The sequence below is a fragment of the Abramis brama genome, assembly GCF_963993115.1.
Source record: "Abramis brama genome assembly, chromosome: 22".
In the NCBI taxonomy this organism is placed as follows: Eukaryota; Metazoa; Chordata; class Actinopteri; order Cypriniformes; family Leuciscidae; genus Abramis; species Abramis brama.
Genome location: NC_139984.1, coordinates 33,029,611 through 33,052,218, shown reverse-complemented (window position 1 = coordinate 33,052,218; position 22,608 = coordinate 33,029,611). Strand labels below are relative to the sequence as shown.

Sequence of the window (22,608 nt, the reverse complement as noted above, 5' to 3'; positions counted from 1 at the left end):
GTGAACTATCCCTTTAAATAAAAGCCCTAAGCACTGTTACAGCGATGGTATCAGAAGAAATACCATGGTACTGAATGATTACAGTATACATATACCATGGTATATACAATTTGTGAATTTAAACGTAGCATAAACAGATAAAAACCCAAAACTGGTAATTGTCACTCGAAACTTACACATGCGAGCGATCATTACGATTTACCACATGTAATGTTTTTAAATATATAAATAATCTTAGTATGATTCTTAAACCTTACCTCTTAATAATAATAATAATAAAGCTTTATGGTGTTACTTTAAAGAATAAAAACAATATTCCGAGTAAACAGCGTGAACTGTCTCACAGACGGTTACTATTGGTTACAGAGGCGGAGACTCGTATGATTGACAGACCGCACAGCCAATCCTCGCGTTGTTTAGTGGTAGCCCCGCCCCCTTCACCTGTTGACTTGCTGGCACTGAGCGCGTCTGAAACACAACGCGGTTCATTTCAGTGGAAATTCGCTTTTATTTCGAATTGATTTCAGATTTTGATCGACTTTATGGAAGCTTTCTCAGAATAAAGACATAAATGTGCTCATCTCTCGCCGCTTGAGAACTAATTGACGCCGTTACCATCTGCTGCAATTGGTGAGTGACTGATGAATTATGATTTATTAAGCTAATTCTGCTTAAAATACTGTGAACAACTGCATTTGGTTTGATTTTTGCATGTAATGCTTTGATTTCCAGACCTCTGCTCCGTTTTAAACGCTGATAAAACACATCAGGTCGTTATGGAAGCCCATTTCCACCAAATAAGAAAAAATATATATAAATTATGACATAAAAAGTCGAAATTATGACATACTAAAACTTAGTATGTCAAATTTTAGTTAGTGTCCCATAATATTCACTTAGTATGTCATAATTATGACTTTTTATGACATAATTTTGACTTTTTATATCATAATTATGACTTTTTATATCATAATTATGACTTAATATGTCATAATTTCGAGTTTCTATGTCATTTTACAAAAGCATGATTTTATATGCGCCAGAAATCCTTTCAAATGTGAGTAACCGTGATTTACTGGCATCACAAGGTGTTGTAGTGTCTGATGGCACAGGTATGATGAGGTCACAGGTATGATGAGGTCACATGACGAGTGTCAACTCCTGAATATTTGGTTCATGTTGTTGCATATGGCATTATGTCTGCTTTTACATGTTACAAAAAAACTCTCATAAAGTAAAAAATATCAATTCCAGGAAGCAAATAGTCATTCATGCTGGAAACCATGTCAGATGACGAGTGTCACATGACTCAGACTCAGGAATGTGGATCAATTAATCAGAAGGTGAGCTGGACTCAGTCCATCAGTCTGTGAGAAGTGGAAGAGCAACATTACTGCACGTCTACACCATATTTTTATTAGTACCGTCAAAAACGTCTCTCTTCCGGGGTGGAATGGGGTGTTTTGAGTTTATATCCAAGTTAATATGATCATGTGAAGTTTTAGTGATGTTTTATAAAGCTCATATATGTTCTCTCTGCTGATTTAAAGATTTCTGATGAATTTCTTTCATGAATGACTATTTGCTTCCTGGAGTTGATATTTTTTACTTTAGGGGAGTTTTTTTGTAACATGTATAAACAGACATAATGCCATATGCAACAACATGAACCAAATATTCATATGAAACAGCATATACCATGACAACAATAAGTGTAATTTGGTGTAAAAATGGCCAAAAAAATATATATATTGTGATTAATCGGATCTAACATAAAAGTTTGTGTGTGTGTGTGTGTGTGTGTGTGTGTGTGTATATATACACACACACACACACACACACACACACAAACAAACTTTTTGTTAGATGTGATTAATTGATTTGACCGCATGAGGAAAAAAAATAATAATAATTATATATATATATATATATATATATATATATATATATATATATATATATATATATAATAATTTTTTTGAACAATAACAATAATATTTTTTTATAAAACAAATTTAAATGAATATGACCTATAAAAGCACATTAAATACAAAATCTGCTGTAAATAATGCACAGAATATCATCATCATAACACTATAAATGATCTGCTAGAATACACAAGCAAAGTGATGAAATAGACTTCCTATCCATAGTTCATCCTGAATCCGATCTTGGATCCGACATAAGCGCACAAACAACGTGGCAATTTATCGTACACTACTGCTCAAAAGTTTGGGGTCAGTAAGATTTTTAATGTTTTTAAAAGAAGTATCTTCTGCTCACCAAGGCTGTATTTATTTGATTAAAAATACAAACAAAACAGTCATATTGTGAAATATTATTCTAATGTAAATCATCTGTTTTCTATGTGAATATATAGTAAAGTGTAATTTATTCCTGTGATCAAAGCTGAATGTTCAGCATCATTACTCCAGTCTTCAGTGTCACATGATCCTTCAGAAATCATTCTAATATGAGGATTTGATGCTCAAGAAACATTTATGATTATTATCAGTGTTGAAAACAGTTGTTTACATTTTTATTTCATGATGCTATGATGAATAGAAAGTTCATAAGAACAGCATTTATCTGAAATCTAAAGCTTTTGTAACATTAAACACTACTCTTCAAAAGTTTGGGGTCAGTAAGAATTTTAATTTTATTTTTGGGGGAAAGAAATAAAATAAATCAATACTTTTATTCATCAAGGATGAAAATAAACTGATCAAAAGTTACAGTAAAGACATTTATAATGTTAGAAAATATTCTATTTTAAATAAATGCTGTTCTTTGAACTTTTTATTCATCAAAGAATTTTGAAAAAAAAATTACACAACTGTTTTCAACACTGATAATAATCATAAATGTTTCTTGAGCATCAAATCATCATATTAGAGTGATTTCTGAAGGATCATGTGACACTAAAGACTGGAGTAATGATGCTGAACATTCAGCTTTGATCACAGGAATAAATTACACTTTAAACTATATTAAAATAGAAAACAGTCATTTTAAATTGTCATAATATTTTACAATATTACTGTTTTTTTTAAATAGTTTTTTATCAAATAAATGCAACCTTGGTGAGCAGAAGAGACTTCTTTTAAAAACATTAAAAATCTTACCGATCCCAAACTTTTGACCGGTAGTGTGTGTCCTTTAGGTGAGGAAAACAGAGAAATGTGAATGCTGTTCTCCATGATGATGATTGCACTGGTGTTTCAGACATGGACGACTCCAGCGAGGCTTATTTATGCATTAATGATCCCAACGGAAACTGGTCTGAATCCCACGCCGTCCTGGATCCGGTGGAGGAGGAGGAGGAGGAGGAGGAGGAGGAGGAGGAGGAGGAGGAGAAGTTCAGGAGGAAGCTGAAGTATTTCTTCATGAACCCCTGTGACAAATACACCGCTCGAGGAAGAAAACCCTGGAAACTGATCCTGCAGGTCCTTAAAATCGCTGTGGTCACCATTCAGGTACTGTAGGAGAGTCACAGTCAGGTGTGAAGTTCAAGCAGAATAAAAAGCTTTAAAATGGCTGCTTTCTCTTGTGTGTGTGTGTGTGTGTGTGTGTAGCTGGTGTCGTTTGGTCTCAGTAATCAGATGGTGGTTCAGTTTAAGGAGGAGAACCTCATGACGTTCAGGCATCTGTTCCTGAAGAACTTCAGCAGGAGCAGCGCGAACACACACGCCGTTTACACACAGCACGACGTCTACACACACATCGCGTTCACCGTGGAGCAGGTGAGAATATACTAATGTTGATATTTAGAAGTTGCCAAAAGAAAAAGATGCAAAAATGTGTTTTAAATTTATACTCAAATGGTGCTAAAAGATGGAAACATTTTTTTTAAATTGCATGCCATATAGTGTATAAATATTGATATTTTAAAGTGCACAAAATATTAGATAAAATTGCACAAATGTTTTTTAAATTGCATGCCGTATTTAAATATTTATATTTAAATGTTCCCAAAAGATGGAAAATAATGTATTTTAAATTGCATGCTATACATTATATAAATATTTATATTTAGAAGTTGCAAAAGAAAAAGAAGCAAAAACGTATTTTAAATTGCATGCCATATATAAATATTTTTTTGAGTCGCCAAAAGATGCAAAAAATAGATTATAAATGTATATGTAGCCTAAATATAATAAGTTATATTTTAAAGTGCATTTTAAAAGATTAGATTAAATTGCAAAAAATGCATTTTAAATTGGATTCCATGTAAATATTAATATTTAAAAGTGCACAAACAAAGCAAAAATGAAATTTAAATTGGATCTGATTATATAAATATTTGTATTTAAATATATACAAAAGACAGAAACATATTTTAAATTGCTTGCCATACAGTGTATAAATATTTATATAAAAGTGCACAGAAGACGTATTTTAAATGCCATATATAAAGATTTTTTTTTAAATTTACCAAAAGATGCAAAAATGGATTTTAAATTGCATGCCATACAGAATCTAAATATTTATATTTTAAAGTGCACATATGATTAGATTAAATTGCACAAGTGTTTTTTAAATTGCATGCCATATATATATATATATATATATATATATATATATATATATATATATATATATATATATATATATATACAGTGCAATGCATAAGTGAATACACCCATGCTAAAGTTGACTAAAAAGAGGAATAAAAAATAATCTTTTGGAAATTGAACTTAATGCCTTAATTTAAAAAATTAGGAAAAATCCAACATTTAAGGACACCCATTTTCTTTGTGAATGAATAATGTATCGTAAATAAATAAATGTTCTTCCTTAAAATACATGGTGCATAAGTGAGTACACCCCTATGTTAAATTCCCATAGAGGCAGGCAGATTTTTATTTTTATACCTAGAGATTGGCATGATTTTATTTCAGTTAGCCTAAAAGCTAGTTTGATTTGCATTGAGAGATGATCTTATGGAAAGTACCCCATGCCAATCTCTAGGTATGGTGAAGGCTATGTGATGATGTGGGGCTATTTTAATTCCAAAGGCCAAGGGAACTTTATCAGGATGCATAGTATCCTAAAAAAAAATATAAAAAAATACTTAAAAATAAAAATCTGCCTGCCTCTATGGGAATTTAACATAGGGGTGTACTCACTTATGCACCATGTATTTTAAGGAAGAACATTTATTTATTTACGATACATTATTCATTCACAAAGAAAATTGGTGTCCTTAAAGGTTGGATTTTTCCTAATTTTTTAAATTAAGGCATTAAGTTCAATTTCCAAAATATGAAATTGAAGCATGGGTGTATTCACTTATGCATTGCACTGTATATATATATATATATATATATATATATATATATATATATATATATATATAATTATTTGTGTGTGTTGATCCTTGATGTCAAGTCAAGCTTAAACAAATGCATCTTTCACACTGGCCTTTCAAAGTTCAAGATTCTCAAAAAAATTAAATCATAAAAGCATATTTGGTAAATTTCCCCCCCCCTTGCAGTTTCTAATGTTGCCGAGCATAACGGTGGGCAACCATGAGTATGAGAAGAGCGGTGAGGTCTACACTCCTCTCAGCATCTGTCAGCAGTTCTACCACAACGGCAGCTTCTCACCAGCCAACGAGAGCTTCCACATCGACACTCATGTGGATGAAGGTGTGTGTGTGTGTGTGTGTGTGTGTCGTGACCAGAACGTGCTCAAACACCTTTACTTCACATGTACAGAACCAATCCTGCATCTTCTGTTGGTTTCTTCCAGAGTGTTTGCTGATTTACCCACGACAGCCCTTCTCAACTCGCACAGCAAACCCACTCAACTTCACTCTGCACTTCGAGAGGTAGAGAAAACTCTAGAGAAAACATGTAGAATGCATATATATATATATATATACACTCACCTAAAGGATTATTAGGAACACCTGTTCAATTTCTCATTAATGCAATTATCTAATCAACCAATCACATGGCAGTTGCTTCAATGCATTTAGGGGTGTGGTCCTGGTCAAGACAATCTCCTGAACTCCAAACTGAATGTCAGAATGGGAAAGAAAGGTGATTTAAAAATTTTTGAGCGTGGCATGGTTGTTGGTGCCAGACGGGCCGGTCTGAGTATTTCACAATCTGCTCAGTTACTGGGATTTTCACGCACAACCATTTCTAGGGTTTACAAAGAATGGTGTGAAAAGGGAAAAACATCCAGTATGCGGCAGTCCTGTGGGCGAAAATGCCTTGTTGATGCTAGAGGTCAGAGGAGAATGGGCCGACTCATTCAAGCTGATAGAAGAGCAACTTTGACTGAAATAACCACTCGTTACAACCGAGGTATGCAGCAAAGCATTTGTGAAGCCACAACACGCACAACCTTGAGGCGGATGGGCTACAACAGCAGAAGACCCCACCGGGTACCACTCATCTCCACTACAAATAGGAAAAAGAGGCTACAATTTGCACAAGCTCACCAAAATTGGACAGTTGAAGACTGGAAAAATGTTGCCTGGTCTGATGAGTCTCGATTTCTGTTGAGACATTGAGATGGTAGAGTCAGAATTTGGCATAAACAGAATGAGAACATGGATCCATCATGCCTTGTTACCACTGTGCAGGCTGGTGGTGGTGATGTAATGGTGTGGGAGATGTTTTCTTAGGCCCCTTAGTGCCAACTGGGCATCGTTTAAATGCCACGGCCTACCTGAGCATTGTTTCTGACCATGTCCATCCCTTTATGACCACCATGTACCCATCCTCTGATGGCTACTTCCAGCAGGATAATGCACCATGTCACAAAGCTCGAATCATTTCAAATTGGTTTCTTGAACATGACAATGAGTTCACTGTACTAAAATGGCCCCCACAGTCACCAGATCTCAACCCAATAGAGCATCTTTGGGATGTGGTGGAACGGGAGCTTCGTGCCCTGGATGTGCATCCCACAAATCTCCATCAACTGCAAGATGCTATCCTATCAATATGGGCCAACATTTCTAAAGAATGCTTTCAGCACCTTGTTGAATCAATGCCACGTAGAATTAAGGGAGTTCTGAAGGCGAAAGGGGGTCAAACACAGCATTAGTATGGTGTTCCTAATAATCCTTTAGGTGAGTGTGTATATATATATATATATATATATATATATATATATATATATATATATATATATATATATAATATTCAGTATATGAAATAAAATACAATAAACTTATTTTTATTTCAGCTAGCTGCCAAGGCAAAATTTTGTTTTTTTTTGTTTAAAATAACTCAGACTTAATAAAAACTATTAAATATCAAAATATTACCAAACTATAATAGTATATCAATGATACTAAAAATCGCCTCTATAGAAAAGATGTTGTATGATACAGGGTTATCATTAACTAAAACTAAAAATAATCCAAAAAAAACATTTTCAGTATTTAATTGAAATTGAAATAAAATAAAATAAACTTCTTTTATTTCAGCTAGCTGCCAAAACAACATCTCTATTTTTTTGTTTAAAATAACTAAAACTTAATAAAAACTATTAAATATCAAAATATTTACAAACTATAATAGTATATCAGTGATACATTCATTATGTGATTTTGTAGTGTTCTAGTATATTGTATATCTTGTATATTGTATTTTGAATATTGTATGTTTAGTTTGTTTTAATGTTTTTATTATGTTTAGTTTCATTTTTTATGTTATTTATGCATTTACTTTTTACTTTTACATCGTATCCTTTTCTGTGTAATGCGCTTTGAGAAGTAACATTTAAAAGGCGCTATATAAAATAGTTTTATAAAATAGCAGTGTATTAAATCAAATATGTATGTAAATATTACACATACTTTTGTACAGATCTTAAGAAAAAGCCCAAGTGTAAGTTTGTTGAATCAGTTTGTGTGTTTGCGTTCGTCAGGTTGTTGGCAGTGACTGTAAAGTTCACTCTGAAATCCATTAACCTGGAGACAGTTCAGTATCACGAGCTTCCAGACTGTTACGTCTTCAACATTATGGTACGTCACATGATCTTTCAGTTATTATTACATTATTGCTCATCTCCGACATTCGTCTCCGTTTCCTCTTACATTCATAAACTCATGAGTGGGATCAAGGATTCTCAGCTGGGAAAGTTTGCAGGTTTTTCCTTTATTGAACATGTGACCATCACCCTGTTTCCAGAAATACAATTCTACATTGTTTCTTGAGCATCAAATCATCATATTAGAGTGATTTCTGAAGGATCATGTGACACTGAAGACTGGAGTAATGATGCTGAAAATTCAGCTTTGATCACAGGAATAAATTACACTTTACTGTACAGTATATTCACATAGAAAACTATGGAAGCTTGTTTCCGCCACAGAGTGAAAAATAAAAAAGGTAATTGCGACTTTTTAATCTCACAATTCTGACTTTTTTTCTCAGAATTACGTGATATAAAGTCACAATTGCGTGTTATGAAGTCAGAATTATGAGATATAAACTCGCAATTGCGAGAAATATACTTGAAATTCTGACTTTTTTTCTCCGAATTGCATGTTTATATCTCGCAATTCTAACTTTATAATACGCAATTGGGAGATATCTCAGAATTACGTGATATAAAGTCGCAATTGCGTGTTATAAAGTTAGAATTGTGAGATATAAACTATTCTGAGGTATAAAAAAAAGTCTCTTTTTTTTCTTTAGAGTTGGACTTTATATCTCACAAATCTGAGAAAAGATGTCAGAATTGTGAGATATAAACTCGCAATTATGTGTTATAAAGTCAGAATTGCGAGATAAAGTCAGAATTGCATGAAATAAAGTCGCAATTGCGAGAAAAAAAGTCAGAATTCTGACTTTATAACACGCAATTGCGACTTTATTTCACGCAATTCTGACTTTATCTCGCAATTCTGACTTTATAACATGCAATTCTGAGAAATAAAGTCAGAATTGCGAGATGTAAATTCGCAATTGTGAGATAAAAAATCACAATTATCTTTTAAAATGTTTTATTGTGTGGCGGAAACAAGCTTCTATAGAAAACAGCTGATTTACACTGTAATCGTTTTTCTCGATTGCTTAAACACATTTCTTGAAATTATGACTCCTTTTCTCTAACCTCTAAACACAAAACCATAACTTCTCACCCATTTCCCCAAACTTCCTATTTTCTCTATCTACTCAAAACCAAACTTTGCCCTTAAAAAACACACACACTACAACACACAGTCTTACACACTAGTGAGATCAATTCAAAACACTGTTAGAAAAACCTCCATTTGTCAATCAGGAATCATTTTACAGCTCAATGTCTAATACAGTATACAACAAAAATAGAGCGGTGCAGATACAGTGAAATTCAACAGTAAGCTTTAAGAAAAGTGTATTATCATGACACTACTGTAAAGAGATCTTGCTAGTAGATGAAAAGTTAAAATACCAAATTATTGAACATGAACTTGGTTTGCAATACAATACAGTATACTGTAAATTACAGTACAGTAAAAAATAAACGGATAAATTCAGCATCTTCGGCCAAATTGTATTACAGTACTGATAATGACCATATTTGCCATACTATAACAGTTTTTTAGTCTTCTGAAAAGTAGTCGTCTCTCAGTTCTGCAGATATACAGTACGTGTAAGAAGCTCTTGGCTACAAATCAGTTTGGCAATTGAGTTGTAGAGAGTACAACGTGTTATTACTGTACACCGAATAGTAAAAGTTCTCTCATCTAAATACTGTAATTATACTGTATGTGTAAGTAGTGTAAAACCCTGTAGATCAACTTCCCTCATGATCATTCCTGCACAAGAACATTGTCAACTGTATTTCATCAGGAACAAATGCCCTTTGACCCCGTCACCTTCGTTTTTCTTTTCCCCTCCTCTTGCTCTTTGTCTCCCACTAGGATTCATTTTCTAAAGCACAGCATCATATTTGGCCCTATTTATAATATCCTGAGATCCTGTCATCAGTTTTTCTTCTTAATGTTTACACATGGATATGTGTGCTCTTTGAGTTCACAGTGTGACACTTGAGTTCATTATATTTTGTGTTTGTGTTTTCTGAATGAGAACCTGTGCAAAATGAGGACATTTTTGTGTAGAGTTTTGCAGAAAAATAGGAACGTGTGTGTAAACAGGTGAAAAACACGTCTTTGTTTTCGAGAACTGAGTGAACGGTTTGGGAAATTGGGCCCACTACACCAGTTATAGTGTGTTAGCAATCGAGGAAAAACTGAAATATTTCACAATATTTCAGTTTTTTACTGTATTTTTAATCGAATGCAGCTTTGTTGAGCATAACAGACTTCTTTTAAAAACTTAAATTCTTAATGATTCCGAACGTTTGAAAGCTAGTGTAAATAAAAATAACGATAACGATAAATAATAATATTTTTTTAATGAGCAGATCACCTTTGACAACAAGCCTCACAGTGGGAGAATCGGGATTGACCTGGACAACGATGTGCAGATCAATGAATGCAGTGACTGGACCGTGACCGGTGCATGTGAGTCTTTCCCATGATTCTCCACTGTTTACAAAGATTCATTTCTTTTGTGCAAAACACTTAAACTCATTTATTAAAAGTAAAAGTTTGTGTTGTCATTTAAGAAAGTATTCCTATGAAACGTAGAGCAGACTTGGAGAAAATGTGATTTGGACAGTCTCAGACACTTCAGCTTTAATAATCACTTGATTATTTTGACACAGTGATTAAAAGATTAACCGGATGGAAAAAGTTAAAGAGCTTGATGTTGGGCTGGAATGTTTTCATGAAAAATTAACATTCGCTCCAACCAATCAAGTTTAATGTAAAATTCCCTTGATTGTGATAAGAGCATTGTCATCTTTAAGACACCACATATGAATAGACTGAATATAAAAAAGAGATATCATCATACTTCCCCAGTTGATTGATTATTACATGAATATTTACAAACTTTTTTGTATTACAAGTTTTCTGAAATGTTTAAATGTGCAAAATGATGCATTAACTAGTGAAATATGCACTAAATGCATGTTTCCAGAACATTAAAGAGTTAAAGGATTTTACTGAGGGGATTTTGGATATCTTTTTTTATCACTCCATAAATCCGAAAATACTGTTGACAAACAAAAAAAGAAACATTTTCGCCATGTTTTAGGAATAAATTGTTACATAAACCAGTGTGAGTGATATATGAACAAACCCTTCAGTAAAAACCTTCAGAATATAGACAGGAATAAAACTGTAAATTTTGGTGTTTGTAACTGCAGCTGAAGTGGAGGACAAACTCTTTAAAGATATGTAGCGTAATCAAAATCTACAGATGCAAATAGAAAAAGTGCAATAAAATAAACATTTAAATGTGTATTTTGGATATTTTCTGTCCACTGGTCTGAAACACCACATTATGAAAAGTGTTTACGCACTTCAGACTGATTTTAATGGATGTTTTTTGTCTGTAGCCACGAGGGACATGTACATTATGGTTCTGTTTGACATAATGGTCATTCTGATTCTGCTGCTGTCGCTGCTTCTCTGCACGCGCTCGGTGAAAGCTGGAGTCCTGCTGCAGTCTGTGAGTTAAAAACAAATCACTTACCATGAAACACAAAAAAATGCTTTTCTTACTCAGGATTTCTGTCTTGTTTCCAGTCCAAATATCTAAAATCAAGATGCATTTACTAGATGAAATGACATAAGAAATTCTTTCTAGTTTTCTGATAAAACAATATATATAAAAATGAAGTGAGTTGATGCTTAAAAAAAGCAAAATTATCTGCAAATGGGGAGAAAAATAATGTTGTATTTTTCTGACCCCATTGGCAGATAATTTTGCTTGTTTTAAGCATCAACTCACTTCATTTTGATTAATTCCCCCAGAAAACAGGACTTAATATCTTATGTCATTTTACTCCTCTAGTAAATGCATCTTGATTTAAGAAATTTTAGATATTTGGACTGGAAACAAGACAAAAATACTAAGTAAGAAAAGCATTTTTTTGCAGTGTACATGTCTGATTGTCTGAGCTGCTGTTTTCTATGCAATGAAAGTGGAAGGCGATTTATATGGTCAAGCTCTAAAAAGGTCAAAAACTTGCCATAAAGTGTCATAAAAGTTTATATTCCTAGTCATGCTATGTTTTCTCTGAGTGACTTTGAATATAGGGCACACTCAAAAAAATAAAAAAAATAATACGTATTTGAATTGCATATAAAATACAGTTTTACAAAAATAAAGGATGAATGGGATGCGTATTTGTCAATCATACCTGAATGATTTCTGAGGTCAGATTTCTGTAATAGCACTAATAAACTGAAAGTGTTTTAAATCCACTAAAAGCAGTGTATTTATCATCACTGAATCCAGTTTATTTCAATCTCATACATTTGAACTACTTAAATGTTGCTTGAATATCCTGGATAAATTTAATTTTCTCAATTACTAGATTTATACTGATTTCTAAGCCCTTTGCAAATATGATTTAAATAGAATCAAATATATATAAATAATAATCTATGGTATGATTTGTTTGAGTGTCGAAATGCATCACATTAAGTTTGTTTATTTTAAAACTTCAAATGAATGGAATTATTATATGCATTTCAAATACATTAATCTTAATTGTAGGTCTTAATATTATTATTTTTTGACGCCATGGAGCATCAAAATTCAGACAGTAATGGAATGTTCATCTGTTCCTTAGGAATACGCAGCGTTCTTCTCCCGTCGTTACAGCAAACGCGTGTCCTTCTCCGACCGTATGGAGTTCATTAGCGGCTGGTATATCCTCATCATCGTTAGTGATGTCCTCACCATCACAGGCTCTCTGCTGAAGATCGTCATCCAGCTCAAGGTGAGAAACCATCCCAACACAACTTCAAGAAGAACGTCACATGCCTTTTGTTAAATAAACATATCTAAACAGGCAGATTTGGTTTTTTTTAAAAGAAATGAATACTTTTTTTCAGCAAGGATGCATTAAATTGATCAAAAGTGACAGTAAGGACATTTATAAAGTTCTAAAAGATTCTATTTCAGATAAATGCTGTTCTTTTGAACTTTCTATTCATCAAAAAATCCTAGAAAATAAAATGCTTCACGGTTTCCGCAAAAATATGAGCAGTTTTCAACACTGATAATAATCATAAATGTTTCTTGAGCATCAAATCATCATATTAGAATGATTTCTGAAGGATCATGTGACACTGAAGACTGGAGTAATGATGCTGAAAATTCAGCTTTGATCACAGGAATAAATTACAATTATTTTAAATAAATTACAATAATATTTCACAGTATTGCTGTATTTTTGATTAAATAATTGCAGCAATGGTGTTAATTGCTGACGTCATCCATATAAACCTCTTAATCTTTTGCATGACTGTTAAATCAGTGACATGACTCTTCAGCGCTCCTTCTGTGTGTGTTTCCTCAGGCCATGGCGAGTTATGACCTGTGCAGTATCCTGCTGGGCACCGGCACCATGTTCGTGTGGATCGGCGTTTTACGCTTCATGGGATACTTAAAAAAATACAACGTACGACCTGCTCATTCTCACTTCTCTCTGCAGTTTCAGGAGAATGAAGAGAAATAATAGGTTTGGCCATTTGTGACCCTGGATCTCAAAACCAGTCTCGAGTCGCACGGGTATATCTGTGGCAATAGCCAACAATACATTGTATGGGTCAAAATTATCCATTTTTATTTTATGCCAAAAATCATGAGGATATTAAGTAAAGATCATGTTCCATGAAGATATTTTGTAAATTTCCTACTGTAAATATATAAAACATGTATTCCTGTGAGTGAATGCTGCACAATCGCCAACATAATGAACAACTTTAAAGGAGATTTTCTCAATGTTTCGATTTTTTTGCATCCTCAGATTCCAGATTTACAATAGTTGTATCTCAGCCAAATATTGTCCTATCCTAACAAACCATACATCAATGGAAATATTATTTATTCAGCTTTCAGGTGTATACATCTCAATTTAAAAAAAATTAACCCATGTGACTGGTTTTGTGGTCCAGGGTCACATTTCTGCTTCTTGCAACATGAACGCTGTATTGAAATCCATCGTAGTATTATGCTATTATTAAGAAAAATGTCTTCATCTCCTGCTGCAATATGGTGTGTTCACATCATATTTAAATGACTGTAATTGGGCTTTTGAGTAGTAAAAACGCTTAAGTTGTAATGTTATAAATACTTCATCTTGTGATGTGTTCTAAGAACGCCAGCATCTTTAGCAGTTTAGCAGTTCAATCTACACAAATTACCCATTTAAATGTCATTTTAGTTGATTTTTACCTTGTGTAGTTTGTAGTTTTTTATTAAAGCAATTAGTGGTGAATATTTACATTTAATAGCAGTTTACAGTGTGGTTTCATTAGTTAACATTAATTGACTACATTAGTTAACATAAAATAACAATGAACAATACTTCTATAGTGTTTATTAATCTTAACGTTAATATTAACATTTACTAAGTTGCATCTGTTAATATTAATTAATGCACTGTGAACTAACATGAACTTTTTTTTATTAACTAACATTAACAAAGGTTCATAAATGCTCTAGAAATACATTTAACGCATAAAGTAATTTTAACAAATGACACCTTATTGTAAGGTTTCTATTATCAATATTTCTATAAAAAAGTGAAAAATTGTTTTATCCAATTTTTTTTTGCTGTAGAAAAAAATTATTTAATGCATGAAATAATTTTAACAAATGAGGCCTTATTGTAAGGTCTCTAATATTATCAATATTTTTATTTTAAAAAAGTGAAAAATAGTTTTATCCATTTTTTTGCTATAGAAATTAATTATTTCTATTTATCAGTATGCTGGTGGACTTGCATTCGTTCCTTCAGCACAAGCACATGTAGTTGTAGTTGTGTTGGTGTAAGTGATTGCGCCCTCTGTTGACTGTGGTGTGTAACTGCTTGTATTTGATTGGTCAGATTCTCATCATCACTCTGCGAGCGGCGTTCCCCAGCGTCATCCGCTTCAGCTGCTGCGCCGCCATGATTTACCTCGGGTACTGTTTCTGTGGCTGGATCGTGCTGGGACCCTACCACACCAAGGCAGGTCACTGGCATCATACTGGGTTTCAAAAGGGTGGTTGATTATGATTTGACTTTTCTAACTTTAGTTAGTGTGTAATGTTGCTGTTTGATCATAAACAACATCTGCAAAGTTACAACGCTCAAAGTTCAAAGCAAAGCGAGATATTTGCTTTTACAGAAATCACTTTTTAAGGACTACAACAAACGGCTGGTAGAGACTACACCACATCACTAACCCTAAACTTTACATAAACCACGCCTCGCAACAAAGGGATGAGCTCTTGAAGCTCCGCCCCCTTTGCGTGCAGTAGCAGCTCATTTGCATTTAAAGGGACAGACACAAAACGGTATAACTCTATATTTCTCATGCACACAATGAATAGACAGGATTTTGAATCAAGATGAGAAATTGATGCTGAAATTGGACGAGTGAGAACAGTCTCACGCCTTGATCAAACAGGATCAGGTTATTTCATGTTTAAGATTAAACACATATAATCTCCCAGCATTAGTGGAACATGGAGACTGCAAGCCTGTGAACAGAGGAGGAAAACTAACACTGGCTTCTGGGAGATAGATGAATAAATATGGAAAAAAATCGATTTGTGGCTTTTCAGAATCACGTTTTAAAAAACGATTAATCGGAAAATCGATTGTTTTGCCCAGCTGTCCTGATGTGTGTGTGTGTGTGTGTGTGTGTTCCCTCAGTTCCGGACGCTGAACGTGGTTTCCGAGAGCCTGTTTTCGCTCATCAATGGCGACGACATGTTCTCCACCTTTAAGAACATGCAGCAGAAGAGTTACGTGGTGTGGCTCTTCAGCCGCTTGTATCTCTACACGTTCGTGTCTCTGTTCATCTACATGGTGCTCAGTCTGTTCATCACGCTCATCACGGACACCTACGACACCATGAAGGTGAGAGAGCGCTGAAGCGTTCAGCTCATTCAGCTATAGCGCTTTTCACAACACACATCGTTTCAGAGAGTCCACATTACAATCTACAGAGATCTGTTATCAGAGCAATGTGTTTCAGAAATGCACATATACAAAATCACAGTTAGCTAAAATTCATTCATCTATCTATAAATTACAGAAACATCTGTCTCTGTGTGTGTGTGTGTGTGTGTGTGTATGTCTGTTCCTCACATATCTCTCGAACCGTTAGTCCGATTGATTTCAAACTCGACAGGTGTCTCGCTACGGGCACGAGTAAGTGCAGCGCCAAGTTTGACGTTGTTTGGATGAGAAATGCAAAATATATCATTAAATATATCATTTTTAGAAGGTTGTGGTTTAAAAATAAACATTCTGACATAAACACTCAGTCAGCTACACTGTTTACTTCTGAAGATTAGAGTTTGGTTCCAGAACGTGATAAATCCATTTTGATTAATTTGAGTAAAAATGTGTTTTCTTTACCAAGAAAGTGGCAAGATGAAAGCCACTATTTTCTGTTTCAAACTTTCACATAGCATCTTTAGGTTATAATAACATAAAAAATTCAAATCCAGATTTTGATTTTCACAGACTTATTATAAAAACGAATTATTTTTCCCCAAAAATGCAATAAATTCATGACACTTTTTTTTTTCTTCAAAATGCAATTAATCCATTGAATCAATATAAAAGTTATTTTTTATCATGAAATATCTCCTGAACTTTTTTGACGGCGATCAGCTCACAAAAACTGATTTGCACGGGCACTTTGCACTGCTCCCTGAATCGACGCGCTTATTCATTTGTGGATGTAAATTGAATCTACAAGTCAGCTTTGCTGTTTACTTCTGAATATTATATTTCATTCTGGTGCGCTTAACGTTATCGCTACTGTGTAATAGTAGCCTATGCTATTCACCAACTAAACATATCCTATTCAATGCGTTCACAGTCTCTTTCACGGGCATCATTTGTAGTTGCCTATTCACAAACTGTTTGCTCAAGCATAGCTTTTTCTCAGAGTTCACTGTGTGCTTTCTACCATGCACAAATAACAATGTCACTGAACTTTTGCTGTGTAATTGTAACAATGAGCACTCAAACACACCAAACCAACAATTACTAAAAACACACACAAAAACTGATTTTGCACGGGCATTTTGCACTAGTTTAAACAATGTAATTTAATGCAGAAACAATGAGCTCATTGAAGCAATGAATACTTGTTTGTTAACACATGAATATGACATTTAGAAACATGTTGCATTGGTGCGTGTAGATTCACATCAGTTATCAGCAGCAATATATTCTAGTGTAGCCTTAATGATGAAAGAATAGAAGAGTGTAAAATAAGATGAAAGTTTATTGACCTGCTGGAACTTGAAGTGATTTTGGATTGATTAGGTTGTAAGTATAGTGTGCTTGCAGAGAGACTCCGCCCACTCTCTCTTCTGATTGGCTGTACTTTTTTGATTGTTTTTATCGCTGAAATCTTATATCACTATATGGCAGGGTAAAAGACCCAGGGTTCGTTTTAAAATGTTGCAGCTAGCTAAAGAAAAGGGGGGTTGGGGATTACCTTCTTTAATAGATTATTATTTTGCAGCACAGATGAGAGCCGTGATATGTTGGTGCAACCAGTCCTATGAAGCTCAGTGGAAAAATATAGAGGAGAAAATATCCTCCATCCTAGTGGTGGAAATTTTGACTCTTTCCAGAGACTCGTTCATTTTCAGTTCGTTCACCAAAATGATTCGTTCAGTGACAATTTCTTCATATTACATAAATACTGCAGCACCTGGCGAAAAAGAGTGTATTTTATGCTATGTTTTAACGAACATATTTACTTGTTACAAAAAACTGATTTGGCTTTGTTAAAATGTGTGCCTTAAAGGAGAAGTTCACTTTCAAAAAAACTTTTGCTGATAATTTACTCACCCCCATGTCATCCAAGATGTCCATGTCTTTCTTTCTTCAGTCGCAAAGAAATTAAGGTTTTTGATGAAAACATTCCAGGATTTCCCCCCATGTAATGGATTCTATTGGGACCCAAACGGTAGAAGGTCCAAATGACAGTTTAAGTGCAGCTTCAAAGGGCTTTAAACGATACCAGATGATGAATAAGGGTCTTATCTAGCGAAACGATCGGTCATTTCCAAAATAAATAAAAAAGTTTAAGTTTTATAAGCACAAATGTTCGCCTTGCTCTGTTCTGTGATGCGCGTTCGTGACGTCACGTAATACGCAATTACGTTGAAAAGGTCACGCTTGAAAAATTTCTGTCCTGAAGAAAATGTTCTTTTTGGCTTTTTAATATTAAAACACCCAGGATACGCACACGAAATGGGCATTTTAAACGATAAACTGACACAAATACATTTGAAAATGTGTATATGGTCCTCCTTCCGCACATTTGTAAACACGTCAAGCGTGACCTTTTCAACGTAATTGCGTATTACGTGACGTCACGAACGCGCATCACAGAACAGAGCAAGGCGAGCGTTTGTGCTTATAAAACTTAAACTTTTTTATTTATTTTGGAAATGACCGATCGTTTCGCTAGATAAGACCCTTATTCATCGTCTGGTATCGTTTAAAGCCCTTTGAAGCTGCACTTAAACTGTCATTTGGACCTTCTACCGTTTGGGTCCCAATAGAATCCATTACATGGGGGGAAATCCTGGAATGTTTTCATCAAAAACCTTAATTTCTTTGCGACTGAAGAAAGAAAGACATGGACATCTTGGATGACATGGGGGTGAGTAAATTATCAGCAAAAGTTTTTTTGAAAGTGAACTTCTCCTTTAATTACTAAATTAATAAAATAAGTCTAAATAAGTGGTTCAGATGCAAGGTTTTCTTGCATAATTACCATTTTAAATTGTTTGGTCAGACATACACATTCATAAATATGGGATTATATTAAACATTGAGTTATGTTCTGTATGTTAAATATGAATATATAAACAATTGTATGTGCACACCTATAACTGCGCTTTGAATGAGATTGAATCACATGCTAAATGACCGATCTACCCAGTAGGCTACTCTCATTCATGAACGAAATGTACCCGTTTGTTCAATTCGTTCACAAACGAGATCTCTCTCTCGTTCAGACTCAAAACAGAGCGATCTCGGTCAGTGATGGGCATATTCGTTCAGTAGATCCAACCAATTACAAGCCCCTTCACAGCCCGAACTGAAATGCTATTTGCTGACGTTACGCAAATGAGACCTAACCGTCATATTTGTTGGTTTGTTTAAGTTTTTAGAGAAGTGCATGACATGAATAAAACGTAATGAATTCATTTTTGATAATACAAAATGAACACAAAACACCAGTGCTTACAGTACTGTACAGTAGTCAAGTAAATTGTTCAAAGTGCAAAATACCACAAAACTAAGTCTAAAACACACAAACAAAATATAAGAAAAGCAGGTAAAGAGAAGTGTAAATTTAAATCAAGTGAACAGTCAAGTGCACCCCCCCCCGCCCACATAGCTGTAAATTTCTTTCTTTGATGCAAACATGCTAACTACACAAACCTAGCTCTATCTGTTCGCCATCATTATCGTTCAAACAACTGGTTCTTTTCATTCACGAACGACATGTACCAGTTCGTTCAACTCGGTCACGAACGAGAAGATCTCTCTCTCTTGTTCAGACTCAAAAGCAACTCGGTCACAGTCAGTGAAGGGCGTATTCGTTCACTACATCCAACAAATCACATAATAATGAGCATTACACCATAAACTAACTTTTTTTTTTTTAATCATACCCTCATTGCGGGCTGAGCCCCCCTAAACTTACAAGGTCACATACATGTTATTGTGCCTTATATTGTGTTATGTTATTATGTAGGATATTGTGCCTCTTAAATAAAAGTTTAAGCCAAATAGATTAGATAATAGATTTAAGGACTGGACGGATAAAGGATTAACAGTTTTATATAATATAATAAAAGGTGACACAATAACTAGTCTTGAAACACTCAAAGAGAACTCAAAGAGACTTCTACCGATATCTACAGATGCAACATTTTGTTAATATGAAGATGAAGAATGTGGCGGGGACAGGGAAAGTGATCATAGAATTGTTCAGAAAAGCTTACAACTCAGATTTGTCTGGTAGAATTATTTCCTGCATGTCTGTTAAATCTTAAAACACACTCGACTTCCTATATTAAAACAAAATGGGAGAAGGAAGGAGGAATATCTGAGGAAGAATGGACAATAATATGGAGGTATCAATGGAAATGCTCCAGGTCACAGAAATGGAGGGAGTTTGGTTGGAAAAATTTGATAAGATGTTTTATTACACCCTCTCAGAAACCATATCATGGTAGTAATGCCTCTATATGCTGGAGAAACTGTGGAAACCAAAATGCAAACTATTAACATGTTTTCTGGCATTGCTCTGTTATTAAGGATTATTGGAGAGGAATACATAATGCTTTACAATATATTTTTAAATGTGTAATATCATTTGACAGTAAAACCTTATATTTTGGATATATACCTCAAGAATGGTTAAAAAGAGATAAATATTTAATGAATATATTGCTGGTGGCTGTAAAAAAGAGCTTTACCAAAAAATGGTTGTCACGCGAGAGCCCTACCCTAAACGCATGGATGGAAATTACAATGGACATTTACAAATTTGGAGAAGGTAACAGCATTTTTAAATCATAAACTGGACCAAATATGCAACATCTCAAAGACCTGATTTTATTCTCTAGTTAATATTTAGAATGCCCAGAAAGACTAATCCCTACATGTACATAGTTCTTTTCCCTCTTTTTTGTTGTTTTGTTTAAAAAAAAAGTTAACATTTCTGGTGAGTAGATGTACGGCAAACACGACTGTATGGTGTATGTATGAGCATATATTTGTATGTTGTGTGTGTATGTTTTTGATATGAAGATATTCGATATAGTATCTGATGTGCATCTGATTAAAGTGTAATGTTTATATGAGAAAAAGTAAAAAAAAAAAATATATATATATATATATATATCACATGGCATGCTTTATGCAAATGAGCTCAGTTGTGATTGGCTAGCCTCTTGACATGAGAAATAAGTTTAAATGCTCTTCTTACTATATATGTTATTTCATGTTTTTTGAGTCCAAACTGAATGTGCGACTGATTGTTTAGTGATTTGTGTTTAGCATCAGCGTTTGGACGGAGAGCCCGTGTCAGATCTTCAGGCGTTCATCATGCAGTGTAAAGACCTTCCAGAATCGGGACGCTTCAGTGTGAACGAGACCAGGTTCCTGATGTGCTGCTGCTCACACAGGTGAACACACACATCGTCTGTCCACATGGGAAATAGTTTGAAAATGATGATTGACAATTGTTTGTCATGAATTATTATATTTGCAAAAGTTGTTCTTTGAACATCATTACCCTCATCCTTCCCTCGCGGGTCAAAATGACAAAATGACCCTAAAATTATACTTAATTTTTTTTTCTTTTTGTCCAGAAAGCTTATTTTATTTCACTTTGATTTTATTAAAAAAAAAAAAATTGAGATTTTTTTGTTTTGTTATTTACCTTTAAATGACTAGATTTGATCAATAAATAATAAATAAATATTAATTTAAGAACATTCTTCACATTCTTTCAACTTAAATTCAAAATAATTCACAATTTCATGCATAACCCTTTTAATTCAGCTCAAAATATCTTATACATCTTATATACATTGTGTGTCTTTGCCGACCTCTTGTGGAAGAATAATATAAGATGATATTTCATGACTCTAGATGTGCTTATAGCTCTATATGAGCAAATGAGCTGTTCCTCTGGGTCCTAAAGTCATTTCTCTTCAGTCTGCATTCAGATACACATGTAGACATTATATTATATTTTTTTGGTAAAGTTTGCGCATTTTTAGCTTGAACTTTGAGCATTTTTATGTTTTTCTATGTGAACTGAAGCATTCCTCGCATTCCATTCATTCCTAAGGGGGTCAAACTGACTCGAGACGGAAGGATTTATTACTTTTTTAAATTTCAACCACAAAACTCATCGAATCCATTAATTTTGAGTGTGTATTCGTGGTTCAAGTGTGACAACAGTCCTGGGGTCTTGGACACCTCTGATAAACACTCAATTTTTTAAAAAAAATTCAAAAATGATTTCCGGGTCAAAATGACCCGAGGGAAGTTAAAGCTCTTTTGAGTGTGTGTGTGTGTGAGTTAGCAAAGGTGATATTGGTGTGTTTGTGACGCAGGACGTACGGCTCTGATGACGACGCAGACTGATCGGGACTTCACAACGATTGTAATGAGTTTGGTTTGAAAGGGAAAATATCTGTATTATTAAGTATATATAAATATATAAAAAGCTAATGAATGTCACAGCTGTCTAAACTCGCTTTTGTTTAGTACATTCTAGATCCTCTCCACTTTATGAAAGATTGTAAATTAGTGTAATTATTATTTATTGTGAATATTTTGTTCAGTTGCACTGGGGGACAAGCTGAATTTGGGTAAAGAGAAAAATATATATTTTCAGACCGGTTTCCTGTATTTCCTATGTCTCATTAACATTGTGCTGTTTGTGTTTATAATGAAATGTTTCACCTTTTTATTTTTGAAAGCTTCAGATGAAATAAAATTTTGATACCCGAC

General features: G+C 34.0%; 1 protein-coding gene across 1 annotated transcript; it reads left to right on the top strand.

Moving 5' to 3' along the window:
- Window positions 1–430: 430 nt before the first annotated feature.
- On the top strand, window positions 431–22,608 carry mcoln3b (mucolipin TRP cation channel 3b). Its single transcript, XM_084099909.1, has 14 exons — window positions 431–630; window positions 3,226–3,476; window positions 3,576–3,743; window positions 5,498–5,651; window positions 5,755–5,833; window positions 7,894–7,990; window positions 10,381–10,480; window positions 11,422–11,534; window positions 12,664–12,813; window positions 13,396–13,497; window positions 14,929–15,051; window positions 15,742–15,948; window positions 21,142–21,269; window positions 22,209–22,608. Exons 2-14 carry the CDS (start codon window positions 3,228–3,230, stop codon window positions 22,237–22,239), a joined length of 1,701 nt encoding a protein of 566 aa, XP_083956035.1. The 5' UTR covers window positions 431–630; window positions 3,226–3,227; the 3' UTR covers window positions 22,240–22,608.